This window comes from Bos javanicus, chromosome 26, assembly GCF_032452875.1.
Source record: "Bos javanicus breed banteng chromosome 26, ARS-OSU_banteng_1.0, whole genome shotgun sequence".
NCBI classification, from domain to species: Eukaryota; Metazoa; Chordata; class Mammalia; order Artiodactyla; family Bovidae; genus Bos; species Bos javanicus.
In genome coordinates, this window is record NC_083893.1 from 14976555 (window position 1) to 15000811 (window position 24257).

General features: G+C 48.2%; 1 protein-coding gene across 1 annotated transcript; it reads left to right on the plus strand.

Moving 5' to 3' along the window:
- Positions 1-22: 22 nt before the first annotated feature.
- Positions 23-23119, plus strand: FFAR4 (free fatty acid receptor 4). The gene is made up of 3 exons (XM_061402826.1): positions 23-802; positions 9293-9421; positions 20408-23119. Exons 1-3 carry the CDS (start codon positions 236-238, stop codon positions 20795-20797), a joined length of 1086 nt encoding a protein of 361 aa, XP_061258810.1. The 5' UTR covers positions 23-235; the 3' UTR covers positions 20798-23119.
- The last annotated feature ends 1138 nt before the right edge of the window (positions 23120-24257 follow it).

Consider the following 24257-nt stretch of genomic DNA (forward strand, 5'->3'; position numbering starts at 1 on the left):
ACCTAGACTGCCGCCTCCCTCACAGCCCGGTATTTCCAGCCGGCGTCGCTGGCACTTCCTCGTTCCCGCGCGCCCCAGGCTTAGCTTGCAACGCCCAGCTCCGGCGCTGCTCAGGCGGGAGGGGGCCAGAGGGGAGATGTCGCAACCCTCTCCCTCCCTCTTTCCCCGCCTTGGCATTCAGTCACCTCCCAGATGAGCCCGCTCGCAGAAGGCTGCGGGCCGCGGGGTGCCCGGCATGTCCCCTGAGTGCGCGCAGGCGGCGGGCACTGCGCCCGTGCGCAGCCTGGAGAGGGCCAACCGCACCCGTTTCCCGTTCTTCTCCGATGTCAAGGGCGACCACCGGCTAGTGCTGAACGCCGTGGAGACCGTGGTGCTGGCACTCATTTTTGTGGTGTCGCTGCTGGGCAACGTGTGCGCCTTGGTGCTGGTAGCGCGCCGACGGCGCCGCGGCACCACCGCCAGCCTGGTGCTCAATCTTTTCTGCGCGGACCTGCTCTTCACCAGCTCCATCCCGCTCGTGCTGGTGGTGCGCTGGACGGAGGCCTGGCTCCTGGGCCCGGTTGCCTGCCACCTGCTCTTTTACATGATGACCCTGAGCGGCAGCGTCACCATCTTCACGCTGGCGGCAGTCAGCTTGGAGCGCGTGGTGTGCATCGTGCGCGTGCAGCGGGGCGCGCGGGGCCCAGGGCGGCGGGCGCGGGCCGCGCTGCTCGCGTTGATCTGGGGCTACTCGGCGATCGCGGCGCTGCCCCTCTGCATCTTCTTCCGCGTCCTCCCGCAGCGGTTACCCGGCGCTGACCAGGTGAGCGCCGCGGTGTGCGCGCCGGGCAGGTGTCCGGGAAGGGCTGGCAGGCGGAATGCGACGGAGACGGTGATCTGGGATGATCATTAACAAAAACAACAAAACAATAATAGGCCATTTGTGCATTTAATAGTTGTGTCACCCTGCTCGATACTAAGTTTTACCTATTAAATTTCACTATGACCCTACGATGTAGATTACATTAAACGCCCGCCAAAACGTTGTGAGTGGAGTCCCCAAAATGCTTGTAAGGTGCACTATTGCGAGGTTAATGGAGTAACGGGGGCTTAACGGTTAGACAGACGGAACTTGGGAGACCTGGAATGACTGATCACATTATAGTAAATTCTGCTTTCTCGCAGTACTTATTATCATACGTATTTACAGATGAGGAAGCCAAGGTACGCAGAGAGTGAATTGCTCAGAGTATCTCACCCTTGGTGAGAGGAGGAGCTGACATCGTGCTCAGCAGATTCGGTGCGAGGTGGATGAGGGTCTTGCTTTGAGAATCTCGGGCATGTGTGTGTGGATGGGCCGGAGAGAAAGGGCCTTGGAGACCCAGAGACCCCAGACCTAGTGCTGCCTGTACAGGGGTTGTCACTTCCTCTCTGGAGCCTCAGTTTTTCTAACTGCAAAACGGAAGGGATTAAACAGGAGGGATTAAATTATACCGCGGTATCTTACCCTGGGGGTTTTGGATGAAGAGTGACTTCAGAGTATCCTGGGCGCCCGAAATATTCCGAAGATTCTCAAGTCTGAGCCCCTGAGCTTTACTCGGGCGGCGCACCCAGAGATGCCATTAGGATCTTTGTGGGATAGAACAAAGCTTCTGCTTTGTTCACGACATTGGCTCGAGTCTGCTCCAGTCCCACGGTCCGGAATTGCGGGCGCGGGTCTGTTCTCCTTGGTGTGCTGCGGCGCGACTGCAGGCAGGGCTTGCGCGTGCGGAGATTCAGCCGAAACCCCAGACCTGGACACAGGCCCGCGATTCTGGCTGTTATCCCGGCGTTAGGTTCTGTGCGCCTCTCGGGGAGGGCCAGGGACAGAGGTCTGTGAGCCCCACCGGAAGGCGCCTGGGGGGCGGGGGTGGAGGGGGAGTACTATTTCAGGTACACTTCTACTTAACCGGCAAATGACACTAAAAAACGAGGCTCTTGTCACCTCGCAGCCAACAACCCAGACTAAAACTGCTTGCTGACGTGGACACAGGGGTTGTTTGAGTCAGAAGGCCTTCGCACAGAGGCAGGACCTTCCGTGCCTTGCCACTCTGTATTTTACCCCAGGTATGGCACCTGTGGGGGCTGGACCCTCCACAGCTCTTCAGGGATGGCGGGAGTTTTACCGTAAGATGCCTCTGTGGAGTTTCGCGTTGGGGTGACCTTCCTTCAATCCCTTTTGGGGCTGGGCACACACACCCCTCTTATTATTTTAATGCAGATACACCACTTTGGTCTTAAGAGCCTTTGGAGAGGGAGAGAGTGGGCCAGAAGATTAGGGATAAGTGAGCTGGCTGCGCGAGCCATGTTCCCCAAGGTGGAACTTGTGGAACTTGTGATGAAAACCTGGGACAGTCCTTTCCAGCCCTCCATCCTCTGTTGTTTTCCCTACCTGCTCCACACTAACAACACACACATACCCACACCTCCCAACAAACAAATCTCCTGGTTCCTCAAGGGCTATGCCCTGAACATGTAGGAAACGTCTTATTTTATAGGTGGGTCGACTGAGGCTCTGCAGTTAAAGGAATAAGTTGAGAAGAATGAGAATTGGGGTGGGGGGAAAGGGAGGGGGAGCATTAAAAAAAAGAGACAGAGAAGGATCTAGTCTAGACTGAACTGAGAGTCAAATTTAAAATTAGCAAAGACTTGTTTTCTCAATCCTCTACTCCCAACTTCCTGACTCTGCCTGCCCCCTCCCACTTGGACACTAAATATGGAGGTTTTGGATGGGGGACATTTTCCTACCCAAACCACCAGCTCAGAGAACTAACTAAACCCAGGCGCAGACTGGCTCCCTCCCCTCCAGAAGAACAGGCCAGGGAGACAGTGTCTCTCAGAGTTTTCCGCTTATCTGAACTCCACCCCTGGTCAAACCCAGTCCCCAGGAACGTGGTTATCTTTGTCCATTCGGACAGTGGGTGCCCAGCAGTCAGGGTAATTAGACTCTCGCAAACTTAGATGAAATGGTAGACATTCTAGAAAACGCTAGATAATTTGGTATTAGGAATGCAGATTTTGGAGTCAGATGATCTGAGTTTGATTCCCATCCCTGCCATTTAGGAGCTGTGAGACAGAGGCAAGTGGTCTCATCTCTCTTATACCTCACTTTCCTCATTTGCAAAATGGGCACAGTAGCAATTTTACCCTTATTAACATCGTGGTGACTATCTTTAGTAAATGAACTAACACCTGGCACACACAGAGTTAATCACTCAAGAGTTGCCAGCTATTATTAGTCTCCTTATCTTTGGTTATAAATATTTTAAACATTTTTCAAACAGTATAATTCTTCTGATTGCTAGAAAATAAAAGACTGACATTAAAAACAAACAAGCAAAGAAAACACTGCCATTTTAGGAGAGTGGACACATCCTAGCAACTTAGCCATCTCAGCCAGGTCATCCCAGCCTATTCCAATAGGATTCCTGTCTGTGCGTGCTATGGTCCCAGCAGGGCGTGACCCTCATTGGCAGGTGGGGAGGACTGTCCACCCTGGGCAGAGTGTGCTGCCCATTTATTCTGCAAACATTTACTGAGCACCCCTCCCTCCTGCCCCCACCATGAGTCACATGACCAAAACACTGTCCTTCTCTCCAAGGAGGTGCATGTAGGTCACCCAGCTTCTGGTCTCAGACCCTGGCACAATTCAGTAACCTCACAGTAACCCCACGAGTGGGTGTTCTCATGTTTATTTTCTGAAGGAGAAGATGCCTAAAGTCACAGGATGAACAAAGGATGGAACTGGAAGTTAGCCAGGGTCTGTTTGTCCCTCCAGGATCCTCTCCCATGAGTTCACACTTCCAGAGGAGTGCTTGGTCACACTGCTCTCTGCCCTGTCCGGATTTCATTTCAGGCCAATAATGCCGTTGTGTCTCTACTGCGTGTGGACTGACTGAGGAGACAAGTTTGCTTACGTTTGCTGATATTAAAGGATACTTTTAAGATACAGGAAAGTAAGTCCATTTTTTGCATGGGTATGTTCTTTCTTCTCAGCTGGGAAGCTGAGAGGAGTGGAGATATAGAACTAGGATGCCTAGTTTCTTAAAACAACCTTGAGGTCTTCCATCTTGTTTGAAGAGGTGGGGCAGGGAGAATTATTTACAAAGGGATCCCCAAGGGTGTTCCAGGAAAAGTCATTAGAGAAACTGACAAGAAACAGCTGAAATCAGGTGGCCTTTGCAGATGAGTCAGCTGGTGGGGGGAGGGACCAGCTCTTGAGCAGTAGATAGATGTCCCCCAGTCTCAGGGGAGTCTTCCTGGAAAGCCATGAGTGACATGGGGGACTGGAGCAGCGTTACAGCAGAAGAAACAGCCCACATGTTTGCATGAGATGCAGCTGGAAGGGTTGGTGGAGGCCAACTAGAGAAGGGCCAGGTACATACCCTTTAGGGCATTGGGACTTACAAGGTGAGAGATGACTGGGTCTTGGGGGGCAATGAGAAAGAGCTTGTGGTGAGTTGCATAGCTGTTAAGACAGAACCTAGGAGTTCCCTCTGAGTGGAGAGAGAAGAAGGTGGAAGGGCAGCTCTCAGGTATCTGACAGCTTGGAAAATGGAGGCTCTGTGCCTGGATACTATGACGCAGGAGGTGGAATCATTGGGGTGTGACACTGGAGGCTAGGTGTGCCTGTGAAGCATCCTATAGAGATGCTCTTGGGGTGGGGAGGCCAGTCTGGGGTTCAGCGGAACACTGGGCTGAAAAGAGTAGATGGCAGCAGCATCTGCAAAAAGCCACCGTGGAAGTGGATGAGACTGCCAGGGGGACACAGAGATTGGGATGGGAATACAGGTCACCCCCAAGCACATTTCACACTATTGTACCTGGCCTCCCACCTACATCCTTTCTGATTGGGACATGGAGCTCCAGCCTCCTTTTTTCTCTTGGCCAAAGCCCCATCCTCACAGGCACAGTTGACACGACCCCTCCTGGATGCCGCGTTCTTGGTCACTCCACAGTCCCATCACCGGTAGCCCTCTGGGCACTTCTGGTTCACTGCTGTGAACTGTACTGAAGTTTGTTCAGTTTGTACTGAAGTTTCCTAGTGCTTTTCTCCTTCCCTGACTGCACCACAGCCTCCTGGCCCATTCCCTCAGTGGCCTCTCAGTGGCTCAGCCACGGTGGCTTGAGTCAGCGAGTGGTTGGACAAATAGATTGCAGGACACCGTCACCAGCTGAGCCAACGCCGCTTGTGTGGCTCAGTAGGAAAGGAGACCCAGCGCCTTTGGTTTTCAAATTTCCTTCTTAAAATCAGAAAACATTTTAAATGTGCAGAAAAATTACAGAGAATATTCTAATACTTACGCCCCAACCTTCCAGATTTGACTGACTGCCAAACTCCTTTACAAGTCACAGCCTCTGAGAATATCTAGAAGCAAAATGACTTATGTCGAATGGACTTTCCCACAGAAACAAACTTATAACACCATGTTAGGTCTTGGACTGTGGGCCTGGTGCCTGTTCTTTTTTTTTTTTGAAATGATGATAAATACTGCATTTAACCAATGACACCATATAAAGCTTTCTAGAGTACATGTAATTAGTCATTTAGTTCACGCAAGCCACCCTCACTGTCTCTTAGTTCATGGATGAGGGTGCCTGGCAGAGTTCTTATCTTACTTCCTTACACACTCCTATCTGGAGTGAGAGCCACGATCAAAAAGTCAAAGAGCATCTTCATTAGTGTCACGGAATTTGAGAGTCTTCCTGGGTTCGTTGTGTTTGTTGAAAAAAAAAAAAAACCTGTTCAGGTTTCTCGACTATCATGGTAATTTGTATTTCATATTTGCTCATCATTTCTCTTACAAATAAACTTTTACTGCCATTTTTTCCCTCTTGTAAGAGTCACATAGACATATTATAGAAAATTTAGAAAATTCACATAAGTCAAAAGAGTAAATATAACTTGAGTCCCACCTAGAAATAGACACTGTTAATTTTCTGGAGTGTATCTTTCCAGTCTTTTTTTTTCCCCCACATGCCTATTTTAATGAGCACAAGAAAATGACGGAAGCATCATTGTGTTACAAATGCCCACTGAGTCACTCAGTGATGGAAAGCCTTTATCTGTCTTTTCTGAGCATTTCTTAAGATCTTTCACCTTCCAATCACTGAGCATAATTATTAGCAAAATATTAAAATTTACCTCGTACTCATTTGTGCAAGAATCTGAAGGAAAATTTCTCAATATTTTGAATCACGGGGGCTTACATACTTGACATATACCATTCCTGCATCAAGTGTCTGTGTGCTTGGCTTCTTTTGGTCTTTTTTATTTTTAATTGGATTTCCAGTCTTTTCTATGCTTCTCTGTGTGGGTGTGTGGGTGGATACCTGTACATTCACACCTACACATTTTCCTCAACATGAGGCTGATACAGGCATATTATTTAAAGATCTATATTTCCCCCCTAATTTAGAAGGAACACCTTGTTCTATCATTACACATTCTTCTACAAAATCTTTTTAAGCCTGAAGAAAGTAGGGCAGACATTCTGGAGAGGGTTTTTGGAAAGAGTTTGGGGTCTCTTGGGGGTTTTAAGAAATGGTTCTGGGGTCATCTGTTTCTCTGTACATTTTCCCATCACAGGCGTAAGAATTGGAGACTAAGTCCCACTCAGGGCTGACATCTGTTTCTCCTGATAGCTGCTTCAACATATCTGTTGATATGTGTTGCCCACCAGTGTACCCGGAGTGAGGGGTCCCTGGTGGGGGGAGGTCTGAGTACAAGCAAAGGTTGCGTGGATTTCCCAAAGAACCGTGGTCACTGCACTGCCAATATTCAGAAGATCCATGAGAGATACAGATTTCTTTCCAACTACCAAAATGTAGACAGCTCTAATAAACTTTCTTCCATCAGGTGTGCACAGTGGGGTGAGGATAGAATAATAAGTTTCTAGAATATTCAGTGCATTTGCAAGTCATCTGAATCAAATAGGAAAAGGAAGCAACATTCTCACCCCAACTGCACCCCCCATCTCAAGGTAGGAAGTGCTAGTCACTCAGTCATGTCCAACTCTTAGCAATCCCATGGACTGTAGCCCTCCAAGGGTCCTCTGTCCATGGGATTTCCCAGGCAAGAATATTGGAGTGAGTTGCCATTTCCTTCTCCAGGGGATCTTCCCGACCCAGGTATCAAACCCCGGTCTCCTGCATGGCAGGCAGATTCTTTACCATCTGAGCCACCAGGGAAGCCCACCTTAAGGCATAAATATAACTAAATCATTCTTCCCTGCCTGACTTGCCTTAGAGTTTTCTTGGTAGATCCCTGGATATCCTTTATAACCACCCAGCTCTTTGAAGATGATTGAAAAGGACTATATCTTTAGTGTTTTAGACTAATATTTTAGGGGAATGTTTCTAAGCCTTAGTTCCCTCCTCTGTGTATTTGGGGAAAATAACTATGCACTTCAAAAAAGGCTGCATTGAACATTCAATAAGATAATGTGTGTAAAGTGTTTCCTGGCCAAGAATAAATGCTCAGTGAATTTCAGATGTTACTATTGTTTGTTAATACCAAACAGGAAAAGGGGTGATTACTTGATTGTATTTTGAGTTCAACCACGCAATTTTGATACATGTTGCTGCTGCTGCTGCTAAGTCGCTTCAGTCGTGTCTGACTCTGTGCGACCCCATAGACGGCAGCCCACCAGGCTCCCCCATCCCTGGGATTCTCCAGGCAAGAACACTGGAGTGGGTTGCCATTTCCTTCTCCAATGCATGAAAGTGAAAAGTGAAAGTGAAGTCGCTCAGTTGTGTCCAACTCTTAGGGACCCCATGGACTGCAGCCTACCAGGCTCCTCCGTCCATGAGATTTCCCAGGCAGGAGTACTGGAGTGGGGTGCCATTGCCTTCTCCTTGATACACATTAGAAAATGATAAAAATTCTGTCCCTTTGCTTAGTCTCCGTTGTTGATGTTTAGTCACTAAGTCATGTCTAACTCTTTGTGATCCCATGGACTGTAGCCCTCCAGGCTCCTCTGTCCATGGGATTTCCCAGGCAAGAACACTGACTGGAGTGGGCTGCCATTTCCTTCTTCAGGGGATCTTCCTGACTCAAGGACCAGTGTCTCCTGCATTGGAGGCAGCTTCTTTACCACTGAGCCACCAAGGAAACCCTTTTCTTAGAATAACATTCAATAAATATTGGTCAAATGAGTGAATGATGCTGTGGTTGATGATACTGCTTTTGGACAGTGGTTAAGATGTCCTGTCCACCAAAATCAATAATGTGGTCTTTTCACAGAGAAAGTGTTCTTCAAAATCTGTTCTATGTGTTTGAAAGTGTGTAGGGCTCTTGTTTTCTAAATAGTTTTGTCCTATAGTCAAGCAGATGCTGGAGATTTGTGTTTGGGAGGATAGATAGATAGAAGTCTTTTCCTTAATCTATTTATTCGTTGGAAGAAATTATTGTAGTAGCTCTTGGTAACTATCCAGTGAGTTCCCAAAAGGTTTTGGGGTTTGTAATTAGTGTCAAACATTTGAATTCAACACAATGTAGTGATAGCAATAGCAGCGAGGTCACAAACTTACACACTCTTCCGTCCCGTCTCAGTGGTTTTACCTCTTTAGCTGATGTCTGCGGCTGCACCTTCGCTTCAAGCCTGTTGGGTGCTTCCCTGCAGGAGAGGAACACGAGGACAGAGTTCCCGAGTCTGGGCTCCAGCACAGTTCTGGAGTAAGCCATGACTGCCTTGATGAAGTTTAGACATTTGAACATCCCCCAAACGAACACTTAATGCCCTAATGGAGACTGTTGCCTTCAGCAGTGTGACTATACTGAAACCTCGCTCCTGGTTTTATATGTTTGCGTGTAGCACATCTCTTCCAATCTATGTAAACTTTCAGGGGTCAGATTTTTCTCCTGTAAAATGAAGGATTTGGAAGAGAAGCCTCAATGGCTCTTTGCAGCTCAGTCCAAGGAAGTAGAGCACTGAATCCGGGATCATGCCTTTGGACACGATCCGTGTGATGGAGCCATGATCCAAAATCACGCCTAGGTCTCCCCAGCCTTTGGACCCTGAGGCTCATGTGCCTCCATTGGAGAATGGGAATAATAATCACAGTGATTCTGAGGCAAATCACGGTTTGAGGCAAATGACTTGTCAGTGGGGTTGTGTGGGCAGTAGAAGGGATTCTAGGGTTTCTTATCATACCAGTTGTGTGACATCAAAACAGAACAGCGTAACAGTGCCAGATAACCTCAACTGGGCTTGAGCTAAAGGCCAAATAAGAACCCCACGTTAAATGACCTTCTCTTCCTTTTTGTATGTAGGAAATTTCGATTTGCACGCTGGTTTGGCCCAGTATTGGCGGAGAAATCACCTGGGACGTGTCATTTGCTATTTTGAACTTCTTGGTACCAGGACTGCTTATTGTGATCAGTTACTCCAAAATTTTACAGGTACGTTTGCTTCAAACCCAGTGGCTGAACTTCATTCGGGTTCAGATGGAATCTTAGCATTTCTAGGTCAGAAGTTACCTTAGAATTCACATCAGCCCAATCCTGGCTCACTCCCCAGATCCATCCCTCTAAGGGACAAAAGTGTGGTATTTTTTAAAAGTTTTATCTTTGTGATTGTTATAATTATTGTTTTTGCTGATCACTAAGGTAATATAACTCATTATAAAAAATTAAAGACATAGAAATATGCAACACAGATACTAAAAATCTTGTCTACCCCCTTTGTTGGCAGTGTAAAGAAGTTTTTTTTCAGGTTATATTGTATTCATTTATATATATACATACTTATATGCAATGTGAACATGTATATGTACATGTGTGTACATATAAACATACACACACACATATATATATATACTGAACCATATAAAATGGTCAACTATTAAGTATCAACTATTTCCATGGTTCAACCATTTTATTTTCAGATTTGAGATAATGCTTTCTACTTTGCAACTTCCTTTTTTTTTTTTTTTTGCAACTTCCTTTTTTGATGAGGACTATATCGTGACATCTTTCTGTATCAGTTCCTGTACTCTGCCTCATTATTTGCAATGACTTCATGGTCCTCCATCATACAGATGTGACATAATTTATTTTATGAGCTTTTGGGTTGGGTTGTGTCATTGTTTCCCTATCACAAACAGCAATGTGGCAATAAAGAATGTACACTTTTAAAAACTGTAATTGAAGTACAGTATAAACACAGAAAGCATATACACACAGCTCACAAACTGACCACACTCCTAGAAGCAGCTCCCAGAAGCTGAACCTCACCAGAAGCCCCGCCTGTCTCCATCCATTGCTGCCCTTCACACCCAGGGCTTGTGCCTTTCGTAAGTGCACTGAAACAGGAAATGATTTCCTCCTTCAAGTGTGACTATGTACAGGGATGTAAAAAAAGACCTGCCAGCCCTTGAGGCAGCACATTTGCATATGAGATGCTGGCCCAGGCAAAGGAGGCGTCTGCCTGTGTTCACGCTCGCTTTAGAAGGTTTAATACAAAACCTCCGAGTCCTCTCCAATGTTTACAGTTGTTGAATCTTGGTTTTATAGCATATAGTGGGTCATATGGTAAATGAGCATACTGAAGTGGGGCCCTTAGGTCCTGCTTGCTGTCTGGCCACTTTTATGGCCCTTTCTTTGTAGCTAAAGATCTGTGACCTGCTTAGAGGTTTAGAACCCCAAACCGAGCCATCTTCCATCTGAGTCTTGTAGTCCTTGGATTCTGTGAGAGAGGACCACCACGTTCATCCCTAGGCTCTTTCCCACCAGTTGGCTTGTGACCCATTTAAGTGACGCTCCACCTGCGGCTTGTTCAAGGGTGTGAGGCAGATTCAAGCCTGGCATTGAGGTCTACAAGGTGCTTACAGTGGGAGTCTGGCATGTATAAATGCTCTGTGAGCTTTAGTTACTATCATTATGTTAAAAGAAAAAAGCGAGGGAAAAAAGAGAAATGTAGATTGCAGTTTTTTTTAAGGTTTATTTATTTACTTATTTCTGGCTGCACTGGGTCTTTGTTTCTGCACTCCAGCTCTCTCTAGCTATGGTGAGCAGGGCTACTGTTCATTGTGGCGTGCGGGCTTCTCACGGAGGCAGCTTCTCTTGTTACAAAGCACGGGCTCCAGGTGTGTGGGCTCCATAGTGGTGGCGCTTGGGCTTAGTCGCTCCACAGCACGTTGGATCTTCTGCGACCAGGGATCGAACTCATGTCCCCTGCATTGGCAGGCGGACTCTTAACCACTAGACCACCAGGGAAGCCCTGTAGAATGAATTTATTACAAAAAAAAATTTTTTTTTTTTTTTTAACAAGCGGTGTTTACACGTGCCAGGAACTCGTCTACTCCTAACCGGAATTACTGATGAGGAAACGTAGGCATAGAGAAGTTAAGTAATTTATGAAAGCTCACACAGCTCATAAGCAGCCTTATCATGACATAAACCTAGCAGTCTGGTTCCAGAGTTCCAACACTTTAATTCTTCAGACGTTTGTCGAGGATCTGCTGTGTGAAGTGTCGGTGTGGGGGTGGAGAGTGGTCAAGAGCAGGTCACAATCTGGAAGGAGCTTTAACACAAGAAAAGGAAGGGGGAGACACAATTTTCACTGCTCTGCAATGCAGTGAAACCCATGGTGAGGCTTTGTGTGAAAACACTTTGCAAATTGTTAAAAGAGAAAAAAGAGGGAAAACGGAGAAAGGCAAAGGGCTGTAAAAGACAAAAGAATGTAAAAGAAGGAGACCTGAGAGTGTTGTTTTAACAACCAGTCCTGAATCTGCCCCTTACTTGCTGTGTGGCCTCAGCAAGTTACTTACCTTCTCCGAACCTCCGTTCCCTCGTCTGCAAAATAATGATCAAAGTCCAATAGTTTCAGATTTTGGTGAGAGACATAGGAGTTACTCATGGTGCGACTGTGGTGAGTGTCACACCTGCCTGTAGCAGGGGATGAAGAAATTACTGCTGCTGTTAATTGTTAGGCAAGGCTGCTCCTCTCATCCTCTCATAGCATGCTAAGAGGAGGTACTGCTGAGATTTTTGAGAGAATGAACAGCAGGGCCCAGATTTGGGGCAAGGCAGGAACTAGGATCTGGTGATGGGGCTGGGCTGGTTGGTTGGCTGGGGGAGGGCTGGGCAGATGCTGGCGGGGGCATCCATGTCTCCTGCTTTGGCGGTCGCACCCCTGAGTCCCGAAGAGGCTGAAAGGGCTCCGATCTGCCTCTATTCACTTGGGCCTCACACTACTCAGCCGCCTTCTGAAGAAGGATGACTTCTCCGGAAAGGTTTCCCACCCCCTCCATCTTCTCCTCATGCCAGGGCTCACCTGGAAATATCCTTGAGCCCTGAGGAGTTGGGGGAGGGGTCCTCTTATCCGTCCACATGTAACTGCAATTCCAGACACTGCGCGGAGAAACCCATGGCCAGCCTTCCGTTCTTCCCATCACAGATCCCAAGACGGCTCCTGGATGAATCAGATTGTCCGCTGTGACTCACAGTTATGAAACGGTGTTCCGAGCAATGAGTCAAAGATGTGATTTAGATCCCATTACTTCCCTCACACACTCAGGAAAAGCTAAAACTCTCTGCTCAAGGCCGTGTGTGATCTGGCCCTTGCCTGCCCCTCTCTCTCACCTGTCTTCTCACCCCATCTCCCTTGTGTCCTTGGGGCTGTTCCTCACATTTGCCAACACGCTCTGCCTCAGGGCCTTTGCACCTGCCATTTCCTCTCCTGGATCTCTACCCCCAGGCTTCTGTGTGGGCCGCGCTCCTCTGCTCAAGAGACTCTTCTCCAGAGAGTCCCCCTCATTCTCTAGTCCCTCACCCTGATTTCTTTTCAAAGCACTTCCAACCGTGTCATATTCCATATGTGCATTTTTATTTGTTTATCGTCTGTCTTGCCCATTAGAATGCAAGCTCTCCAAAGGCAGACACCTCATTTTGTTTACCGCTGTAGTCCTGTTCTTAAAACAGAGCCTTGATTATTCACTGTAGGGGATCAATAAACCCTTACTGAATGAGTAAGAAACAAACTTTGATCACCCTGAAAGGACCAACAACACCTTCTTTGGGGCAGTGGGAAAACCACAGGACAAAGAGTCATAAGATACAGATTCTAGTCCAAGCTTTATTACTGCGTGACCTTAGAAAAGTCACTTGATGAATGTGGGCCTGTTTCCTCTGGAGCCAAATGGGTCCCAGGGCATTGTTTAACATGATAAAATGAGAGTGCAGATATTATGTTTCGAATAGACTGCTAGACTTTAATATGAAAGAGGTAAAATGTGATTTTGAAAATCGCAACATTCATGCAAATATAAGACTTTCAGAAAATTACTTTCCACTCCACTGGTAAAACTGCCTGTTGCCCCTTTCCCAGGAGGACTATGACATGCGTCCTCATTTGCACCTGTGGGCAACTTGGAAGCAGATGAGCTTCCAGGTGGAGAACCCAGCAGAGCCTCCTAGCTTGCATCTCTCTCTCCCTCTGAAGATATTCATAACTGAGAGACTGAATCAGCCTTTTTGCCGAGCTTTTTCTGTCAAGAGTGTAACTCTGGAAATCAATTGAATAACAGTGTTAATTAGCTATATTTATAGAGACACAATTAGCATATCATTTGGAGCCACAGGACAGGTAACTTTGCCAGCAGCCCTACCTCACACCTGTCACTTCTAACTCTTAACTCTAACTCAAGCACTGTCTCAAGGCCTGAGAGGTGTTGCTCTTTTTTTTTTTTTTTTTTATTAATTAATTTGGTTGTGCTGGGTCTTCATTGCTGTGTGGGCTTTTCTCAAGTTTCAGACAGTGGGGCTATTCTTTAGTTGCAGTGCACAGGCTTCTCATCATGGTGGCTTCTCCTGCTGTGAGTTCTAGGATGTGTGGGCCTCAATAGTTGTGGCTCCCAGGTTCTAGAGCAGAGGCTCAATAGTTGCAACACACGGGCTTAGTTGCTCTGCAGCATGTGGCATCTTCCTGGATCAGGATTGTATCTCCTGCATTGGCAGGCGGGTTCTTCCCCAGGGAGCCACCAGGGAAGCCCAAGGTGTCTGTTTCAAATCATCCTGACTTCTATTCCTCACAAGCAGTGGGATGTGTTCTAAAGGAAGGGTTCCATTATCTTAGAAAATGCTGGATTAATCAAGGTTAAGTGGGCTTCTTTGCTGCAGGCCTTTTCAGAGCCTTTATTATGCTAACAAACTTTGAGAATCTCCAACTCCAGAACAGAGTAGGCAGCACTGCTAAATCTGACTGCAGACTGCCTTTTCCCCACAGAGCTCTCTCTGGGCTGGTGCTCCATGGACTCTCCTTTGAGCACAGCTGCTTTCAAGTCCTGCTTTGGGTTGCTGGCTTGCCCTGGCTGAGCGTTGAGAGCAAGCTTCATCCAGGTTCTTCATTTCCGGGGCTGCTCCCACTGCTCAGGGCAATGGCCTTTTACACGCTCTGCCTCCCTAGATTCCTCTTGCCTCCTGACTCAGGCGTGCTCTACATCTCCAGTGGCTTTTTCCAATCAACAGTTTCCCAGGGTAATAGTCTCCAGGCCACTCCCCAGTGCCTTTGATCAAGCTGACCTTGCTCACGGGTGGGGCTTGGTTTATACTGTCACCCAGTAACCATCACCATGGCAAGATGAGACGCTTCCAGGATTTGTGGGACAGCTTGTAGGTTTGTTGGTCCCCCTCCCTTCCCTCCTATACTCCCCACACCAAACACTAGAGTGGAAGTGCAGAATGGGCAGGGCTCCCTTGCTTCTTGCTGTGCATCCAGCACCTATAAGAGTGCTGCCCACAGAGTAGGGGCTTAATAAAATATATGTTGAAGAGAGAGTGAGTGTCTGGCCTGAAGTTGGAAAACCTTTACCTAGCTCAGGGCTTAGAAGAGAGAGGAAATCCCTTTCAGCTAAAGGTGAAGGTGTTAGGTAGTAAGCACATGGCCCTTCCTTTCCCCATGCTTGGCTGTCATTCCTTAGCTTTGGGCCTGCTGGCCTGTGATGGAAGAAGAGGTGGGCCCTCTGGAAAGATGGAGTCTGTTGTCTAATGATCGGGAGGGTGTGGATTGACCAAGCAACCCCCAGAGGAGACCCAAGGGGCTGGAGCTGGGTCACTGGGAGTGACCACCCCCACACTCACCTGTCTGCAGCCATGGTCTGGTGGCATGGGGTGGGGAGAAGCTTCGCTCAGTCATGGCCTTCAGATGCTCAGTGAATGCAAAAGCAGCAAGTCAGACAATTTAAAAGTGACTCTTCAAAGGACTGGGGGAAAACCCTAAGCCTATTGTCTTAGATGCCTGCTGCTGCTGCTGCTACTGCATCGCTTCAGTTGTGTCTGACTCTGTGCGGCCCCATAGACGGCAGCCCACCAGGCTCCGCCGTCCCTGGGATTCTCCAGGCAAGAACACTGGAGTGGGTTGCCATTTCCCTCTCCAGTCCTAGATGTGTAGTTCTCATATTTTAGAGATTGAGAAGCACCTAAAGAGTTAATGAACAGTGCACATTTCTGAGGCCTCTCGGATCCACAGAAGTGGTGTCTGAAGGGGAGCCCATGTATGTGCACTCTCTTAAGTGCCAGTGACCCTGATGGGGGCGGCTGTGGGCCACGTTCCTGGGAGCTCTGTCCTCTGTTCTGGAAGCTGCAGGATGTCCCAGGCAGTGAAGAGCATTCCCCCTGAGGTGCGCTTCTCCACCTTGACCTTGAGACCGTGAGCAAGTCACTTTACCTTTCAGAGCCTAGTCTCTTGCCCCCCAAATAACAAAACATACCTGAGAGGCTTGTTTTAAGGATTAAAGTTAATCCTCAGACGTTAATCGAGCATTTAATTTGATCAAAAAGTACATCAAGCATTTAGTGTGATGCCAGAGACACTTTAAAGCCTGAATGAAAGTTGGTTAGTCATGTCATCTAAAGTAGGGAAGGGAGCAGGGGAGGAGCCACATTTGATTATAATGGGCCCATTTTCCTTCTCACTCCCTCAAAGCTGTGGGAACTGTGGATGGAAGGAAATGGTAGCATCAGTCGGTGCTAAAAAAAGAGCCAACCACATATTCACTTGGCTCATGAGTCAGTCTGTTTCGCTGTCTGCTCATAGTCATTGTCAGGCCCTTGCCAGAGCCCTGGACCACAGAAGCCACAGGGCGGCCCAACCCCCAGGGAGCTGCAGCCTGTGGGACTCAGAGGTAAGAATGATGCTTCAACATCTACCAGAGAATATGTGGCAAGTGCCATGTGAGCACCTGAAACAAAGCATTGCAGGATGCCAACGGGAGGTGAACCAGGATGTTCCCAGCTTTAGAACTTGGAGTTACAGGCTGGACAGAAGGACTGCTACTGTTGGAGATATTAGAGGGTGGGAAGGAGTTAGTTTAAGCATGGACAGACTGCCAAGGTTTGAAGTCCAGCTCTGCAGCTGCTTAGCTGGGTACTGTTGGGCAATCTCCTTAACCTCTTTGAGCCTCAGTTTCCTCCTCTGTAAAATGGGGATCATCAGAGTACATAAGTCACAGAATCATTGGGAGAATTTAGAGAGATAAGCCAAGTGATAGGCACAGAGGCTTGGCACATAAGAAGTTCTCAATAAATACGAACTTTCATTTACATCATTCACTCAAAAACCTTCTAGGGAATTCCCTGGTGGTCCAGTGGTTACTCTGTGCTTTCAGTGCCAAGGGCCTGGGTTCAATCCCCGGTCAGGGAACTAAGATCTGGCAAGCCACGTGGTTTTGGCAAAAAAAAAGAAAAAAAAAATCTAAAAGACACTGTACCAAGGACTCCATCCTACTTGGCAGAGCAGTGTGGACAGCACTAGCAACGAGGCTGCTGCTTGAAGCATCCTTGTGTGCCCACCAGGCTGCACTTAGGCTATTCAGAAGTGGTACCATTTTGCCTGGAGCCCTTCCACCTTGGGCAGCTGTTACCCTCCCAAGTCTACCATCCAAGATCTCAGATTAACCAGCTTTCACCTGAACACATATTCTAATTTTGATTCTACACAGCACCTTCCAGCTTGGATGTGCCAACATGACTTCTAGCATGTGGGTCTCAGATGGTGGGTCACATCTCCTGAGCAACAGCCCCACTGCAGAGCACAAGAGCCAGGAGGAAGGCAGCCCTGTTGGAGCCATTTATGGTATCACTAACAATATCACTAATCTTCAGGTCAGCTGAGCTGGATTTTCCCAGATGGTGGCTCTAGCCATTTAGCATCGGTGGAGTGAACTTCAACAAGCTATTCAAATTTCTTGAGATTCAGTTTCCTCATCTCTGAAGTGAAGATAATAATAGTACAAATCCAAAGAGCAGTTGTGAAGATGAAATGTGATAATTTATAAAATAAATGTATAGCCCCGTGCCTGGCACACAGGGAGCTTCCATAAAGCGTGGTGATCACAATTCCTGTCATTCATGGTGGGAAGGAAGGGGTTCTGTCCATTCAGTGTCTGTTGCCCAGATCAAAACTACTGCACAGAAGCAATTGCATGTAACCATAAAACAATTAAAATGGCTATCCTTTAGCTGAGGAGGGCGCTACAATCCACTCCACTATAGAATCCCATGGACAGAGGAGACTGGTGGGCTATAGTCCACAGAGTTTCACAGAGTCAGACACGACTGAAGCGACTTAGCATGGCACAGCATGTCCTTTAGCTAGTTAGAAGCATTCTAAAGAGAATATTTTAAGCCATTCAGATCTTAGAGTTAATCTGGCCCCAAATTTGAATGAATCTAATTACTTTCTAATTGTTTCACTTCTTGAGATTCAAGAATCATAGGGCAATGGTTATAGGAAGGCCAGGGCAGAGCTAACGATAAGACTTTAGGCTATTAAAATGTCCAGACGTGTAAGCACTCTTTGTGTGGCCAGAAGACTGCTCCTGCAGGAAAAGCAGAAGGACACAGGGCCAGACTAAGCAAAGGAAAGTTAGCAAGCACCACGAATGTGGTAAGACATCCAGGGTTGGATCTCTTCCCTAGGACAGAGGTCGTAGACTAGAGCAGAGCATGTCAGGCTAGTAGGTCCAGGGCTCCACTGGGCTAACTGCACCAGCCTACCCCCCACTCCCACCCCAGCCTCTCCTCTCAACCCCCACCTCTTGGCACCCCCAAAGCTGAGCAAGTGATACAGGAGGGCAGGCCTCCTGCTTTCTGGCTGTACTTAGAGGACAACTAGAAATAGGTGGAAGGGCAGGACACTGTAAGTATGCCCAGAGCCTGAGCACTGGGCTCTTTGGAACCTCTGGGGAGGTCAGGCCAGCCCACCGCCCTGTGCCTGGAAGGCACAGTTAAACGGCAGCCCCACCGCCTCTCTCAAGAACTCGGCTTCTGTAGAGTTTTTGCTCCCAGACATGAATAGTTCCACAGCTCCTGTTGTCAAAGTACTTTGGCTAAATCCTCTCTCGGGGGCCTGTTGCCCACCCTGTAGAATGAAGGGTTGGGTAGGCCTTGGCTACTCAGAGTGTGGTCCTTGCAAAGTCAGAATCTACATTTACACGAAGTAGTGCGGAAGGCCTCACCGGCAGAGAAGTCTGAGCAGTGCTACTCCAACTCTGCGCAGGCCCACCCAGCGCCAGTACTCTGGTTCTGAGATGTTATGAAACATTTGTCTCTTCCAAAAATACTAGTTTTACATGGGACAGTGGGATGAGAGGACATGCAGGGCTTTATTTTAATCTGGTCAGCTTGCCTTAGTTGATGGACCATTTCCACATGCAAGGCTGCCCACTGCCAACCAGTAACCAGCCTCTCTGACCGACACTGAAGCAAAACCCTCTAACTGAACAGAACAGACTGGACAGAAGACCCAGACAGCAGTGCCTGCAAGGGCTCCTGACAGAAGAGTCCAGAACACCCTTCTGAACCCACATCACCAGAGTAGCCTGCTTGCCTGCAATCCCTCTGCTCTAAAGCTGACCCTGCTCGTTAGTACAAAATATTAGAGATCCTTGCAGTTCCACTCTTGGGAATTTATGCTACTGATATTGCATCTAGGTGTGCAAAGATATGTACAAAGATATTAATCCTACCTGTTGTCATCTCTCACCTGGGGGTACAAACAGGAAATGGTTTCAGTTTTTCAACACATGTCACTAGCAGTGATCTGACCAGTTCTTCTTTCTTACTGGGAGCAGGAATCTTTAAGGACACCTCAATCTGATTTCAGAACTTTCTAGTCACTTTTTTGGATATGCCTGCTTGTTTCAAACAATGTATCTGAGGGGCAGTTTAAAGCTTCCCCATCTCTAGAGCACAGAACGGGAATTGGAGGGTGGGTGTGTGGAAGGGGGAAGGAAGCGCTGTTCTGTCAGTGACTCCCACCTCCCTCACAGACAAGGAACCTGCCTGCTTGCCCGTGTGAGGGGATTGTCTCTCTCTGCTGGCGGTTTCCTCTGGTCTCCATATAGCTGTTGGTGGTGCCAACAGACCTTCATGATGGGGAGATGGTTCCCAAACAGCTTGTACCTTTGAGCACATACTGATTTTATATGCTCAATTACTTAACACTTTCAGAAACAGAAATAATGGGAGAGATGTGTATCTTTATCTGTTTGGGCTGACATGACAAAATACCACAGACTGGGTGGCTTATAAACAATACCCCCCAAACCCCACCAAAAGTATTTCTCCATTTCTGGAGGCTGGAAGTCCAAGATCAGGATCCAACATGGTGGGATCCTGATGAGAGCGCTCTTCTGGGTTGCAGACTAACTTCTCTCTGTCTTCACAGGGTAGAAGGGCTGAAGGAGCACTCTGGGGCCTCTCATAAGGGCACTAATTCCCATGATGAGGGCTTCTTCCCTTAACCTAATTGGGGCAGCTCCTAATAACAGCTCCTCATAACATAGCCTTGGGGGTTAGCTTTCAACACATGGACTCGGTGGGGACACATTCAGACCACAGCAGTGTGCTTCTGTGAATGATCACACATCTCTCTTCCAGACCCTCCCATTCTGGCTTTTCCAGGTGGGGCTAATGGTGAAGAACCTGCTTGACAATGCAGGAGATGTAAAAGACGTGGGTTTCATCCCTGGATTGGAAAATCCCCTGGAGAAGGGCATGGCAACCCACTCTAGTATTCTTGCCTCAGAATCTCCATAGACAGAGGAGGCTGGCGGGCTACAGTCCATGGGGTCGCGAAGAGTCGGACATGACTGAAGCGACTTAGCACAGCACACACAGTACATCAACACTATTTGCAACATGGATTTACTTCGGCCTTATTCTCAGGAGGCCAGCTGCCCCATTTCTCCAGCACATCCTTAGTGCAGGAGGAGAGTCAGGCCTCTGAGGAGGGAGCCCTCTCCGCACAAAGCTCCAAAGCCAAACAGCCCCAGTGCAGCGAGGATGGCAGATTCCAGCTCCTGGGGCTTCTCTGGTCCTCCTAGAGCGACACCCCTGATGTCCTGCTGTAAACCGTGGCTCTGGCTCTGTTTTGTGTTCCTGCAGATCACGAAGGCTTCCAGGAAGAGGCTGACCATGAGCCTGGCCTACTCGGAGAGCCACCAGCTGCGCGTGTCCCAGCAGGACGTCCGGCTCTTCCGCACCCTCTTCCTGCTCATGATATCCTTCTTCATCATGTGGAGCCCCATCATCATCACCATCCTCCTCATCCTGATCCAGAACTTCAAGCAGAACCTGGTCATCTGGCCGTCCCTCTTCTTCTGGGTGATGGCCTTCACGTTTGCCAACGCGGCCGTCAACCCCATTCTCTACAACATGTCCCTGTTTAGGAACGAATGGAGGAGGTTTTTTCACTGCTGCTTCTTCGCGGAAAAGGGAGCCATGTTGACAGACACGTCTGTCAGGAGAAATGATCTGTCTGTTATTTCCAGCTAGTTCATTTTTCTCTACAGGCATCTGTGTGTCCCTCTCTGGCCAGCCGTGGTGTGTTTTCAAAGGGAGATCGTTTCCATGACCCTCAGCACCAGGGTACCGGCTCTCAGAAAATGTAACCTATGCAAATGCCCATTTTCAGCACCAGTAAATTAAGGGGTGATCATTCAGTATAACAGTTTTATCCTGTATAGAAAGATTTGCTGTGGGTTCCTTTTCGATGTGAACTTCTTCAATGTGGAATATGATTAAATGTATTAATTTTTGTTTGTGACTATTCAGCCATCTCATCTCCTGTTTGTAAAGCCACGCTGTGCAGGTTTCTGAAGTGAGGCTTGGACTCATGACTCGGTCTTCTCCAAAGAGTCACGGCCACCCTCGCTCCCCACCCTGGACCTGCAAGGCTGCAGGATCATACATCAATGTGAAGAGTGCCTGAGGAGTTTCCAAGGAACAAGAATTTAATTTCCGAGGAATGAAAGGTGACTTTGTTCGTCATTGATAAGAGGAGAAGCTTTGTCATGAAGTCACAGAGGAGGTCGGATGACTCTAACATTTGAAAGTCAGAGCAGGAGTAACTCCCTTCATTGGTACCTGTCAGATGCCTCTTAAGCACGTGCTGTGGTCAGTGTTCTTGGTGGGAATACAGCAGTGAACCAGACAGCCATGGACCATGTCCCCATGGAGCTCACTTACCTTCCAGATGGGGCAGAGAAACACCAAACGTGGCAATAGATCACATAGTGTTACAGAGCGAATTAACGTTATGAAGAAAACGGGACAGTGATGACAATTTAGATGGAGTGGGGAAGGGTCTGGGAAGACCTTTCTGAGGGTGATATTTGAGCCAAAAGGGCAAACCACAAGAAGGAACCAGTCACGTGAATCCAGGGAATGAGGCTTTGCAGACGGAGCAGACCCTGGTGCTGGTGCAAAGAGGCTTGTGTGCTTGTGGGACAGAAAGACCGGTGTGCACAAAGCGAACTATTGACTGAGCTTCCTCTAGGCCAGGCCCTGTCGTTGAAACCAGAACAGAGGGATGCTCTGCTGGAGGCCATCAATGGAGACGAGAGGGGTTACAGGGCTGGCTTATACCGGGCTAGGGAGTCTACCATCAATATTTGTTCTGTGTTCAGTGGGCAGCCACTGGAGATTTGCATTTGGATGCGGATATGACCTGCTATTTGTTTTTAAATACTCTTGTTGCCCTGTTCAGGAAATGCACTTTGTGGAGCAAGAATGAAAATGGACACCAGTTAGCCAGCTGCCAAAGTAAAGAAGGAAGATGGGGAAGTTGGAGGTGGATGACATTGCCGTTGTTGTTCAGTCATGTTCAACTCTTCACGACCCCATGGACTACAGCATGCCAGGCTACCCTATCCCTCACCATCTTCCGGACATCAATGGGGGGTTGTGAGAAATGATCTTGGGCATACTTTGGGAAGGCAGAGCAAACATGACTTATTGATTGACAGGATACAGAATGTGAGGGAAAGAGAGGATTCAACAGACTCCTGACAGCCATAGGATGGAGGGCAGGCAGCACAAATGGGGAAGACTAGGAGAATGAGTCCATTCTAAAGTAGATCAGTCCTGGGTGTTCATTGGAAGGACTGATGTTGAAGCTGAAACTCCAATACTTTGGCCACCTGATGCAAAGAGCTGACTCATTTGAAAAGACCCTGATGCAGGGAAAGATTGAGGGCAGGAAGAGAAGGGGACGACAGAGGATGAGATGCTTGGATGGCATAACCGACTCGATGGATGTCGGTTTGGGTGGACTCCGGGAGTTGGTGATGGACAGGGAGGCCTGGCGTGCTGCGGTTCATGGGGTTGCAAAGAGTTGGACATGACTGAGCGACTGAACTGAAGTGAGGAGGATGAGAGGTAGAAGAACCAAGAGTTTCATTTGGGGCATCTGCATGTGCAACCCCAGTGAGAACCAAATGGAGAGCCGGTAGGTGGATGCAGGGCTGTGGGGTACAGGCCTGAAGATCAGTGTTGGGAGTCATCAGAGTGTTTGCAGATCTATGGTTTTATGAAATAAAAAGAGAAGAAACCAGAGCCAGAGAGAACCCAGGGACACGCCAGCACTCGGAAGCTGGGAGAATGGCTGGAACAGTAGCTCGGGGCCTGGTGCACAGTACGAGTGCACCAATCTGTGTCACCGAGGAAGTTGGAGCCAGTAGTTGTCTGCTGGTGGAATTTCTTAAGCAGCTCACTTTCAAAGTAAGATTTATCACAAGCTTGAGGACAAGAGGACAGGGATCCTTTGTTCATCTTTAGTTAATAAATTTGGTCAATTAAAGTTGCCTTTTGAAGCGATGCATGACTGTCTTACAGGTCTCTGGGGTGACAGCCACTGCTGAAGAGCCCAGCTCCGGCAGCCCCTTTCTGGTGAATGACAGGCAGAGCTCTCCTGTGCGTGTTCCCCTGCCTCCTACCCCTTTGGTGGAAGAACGAAGCACAGTGATTCAGGGCCCTGGGAGCCTCCTGGCCCCTTGATATGGCAGCACCCAGGCAGAGGTCTCTGCACACACAGGAGGTTCCCCGCCTCCGGACACACCTCATAAACGTCAGCCTGGCATCCGCCAGTGTTTGCACAGCTCCTAAGTGCTCTAACTGAACCCTCACTTCCGCCCAGCAGGTGGACGCTGCTTCCCCATATTTCACAAGAGGAGAGTGAGGCTCAGAGAAATCATACAACCAGCCCCCAGTTATACAGCTAATTATAGCTGAGCTGGATTTTGATGCAAAACCAAGACTCTGGGACCAAAGCCTTGATGCCTTTTCAAGATGATAAAAGGCTCTTTAGGAGCTCCTGGGAAATTGAGGCACACAACTTTGCATGCAGTTATATTATATATTAGTGTTCACAAGTGCTGCTAATGGTATAAGACACTGGTGTCCTTCCCCAGGCCTGCTACTTCCACCGCCATCACCCCTTTCCCCAGACACTCCAGGTAGGGGGTGCCATGATCTTCCAACACACTTGGTTTCAGGGTCCCATCTCCTAATTCCCCCAGGGAAGCCTATGACCTCCTCTCCCGCAACACTTTGCCCACACCTGAAATAAGAAGTGAATTCGGGGCTGGACAATAAGGCCTGGGGACCTTTCCTAGAGCTACCCCAGACCCAGGCCTCTCAGACCAGCTGAGGCTGAGCCACCATCCACCCGCCTCAGGGCCTTGGGCTGAGTGAGGGGAGCTGCTGGCCTGGCCCACATTCACCTCTTTAGGCCTCAATCATTAAGGCTGTCCCGCGTGAATGGGGAAATCCCTTTTTCAGGAAGTTGAGAGAAGACATAGTCATTAATAATGGAGATTAGGTGCTAGAGCAGACCGAAGGTCAGAGCTGGAAGAGAAGAGTCCCTCCCGTACATAAAAGTACACCTACCCCACCACCAGCAGGACTTTTCACTCTTACACAGACGTGGACACAAATAAAAACCCAAAGCATTGGA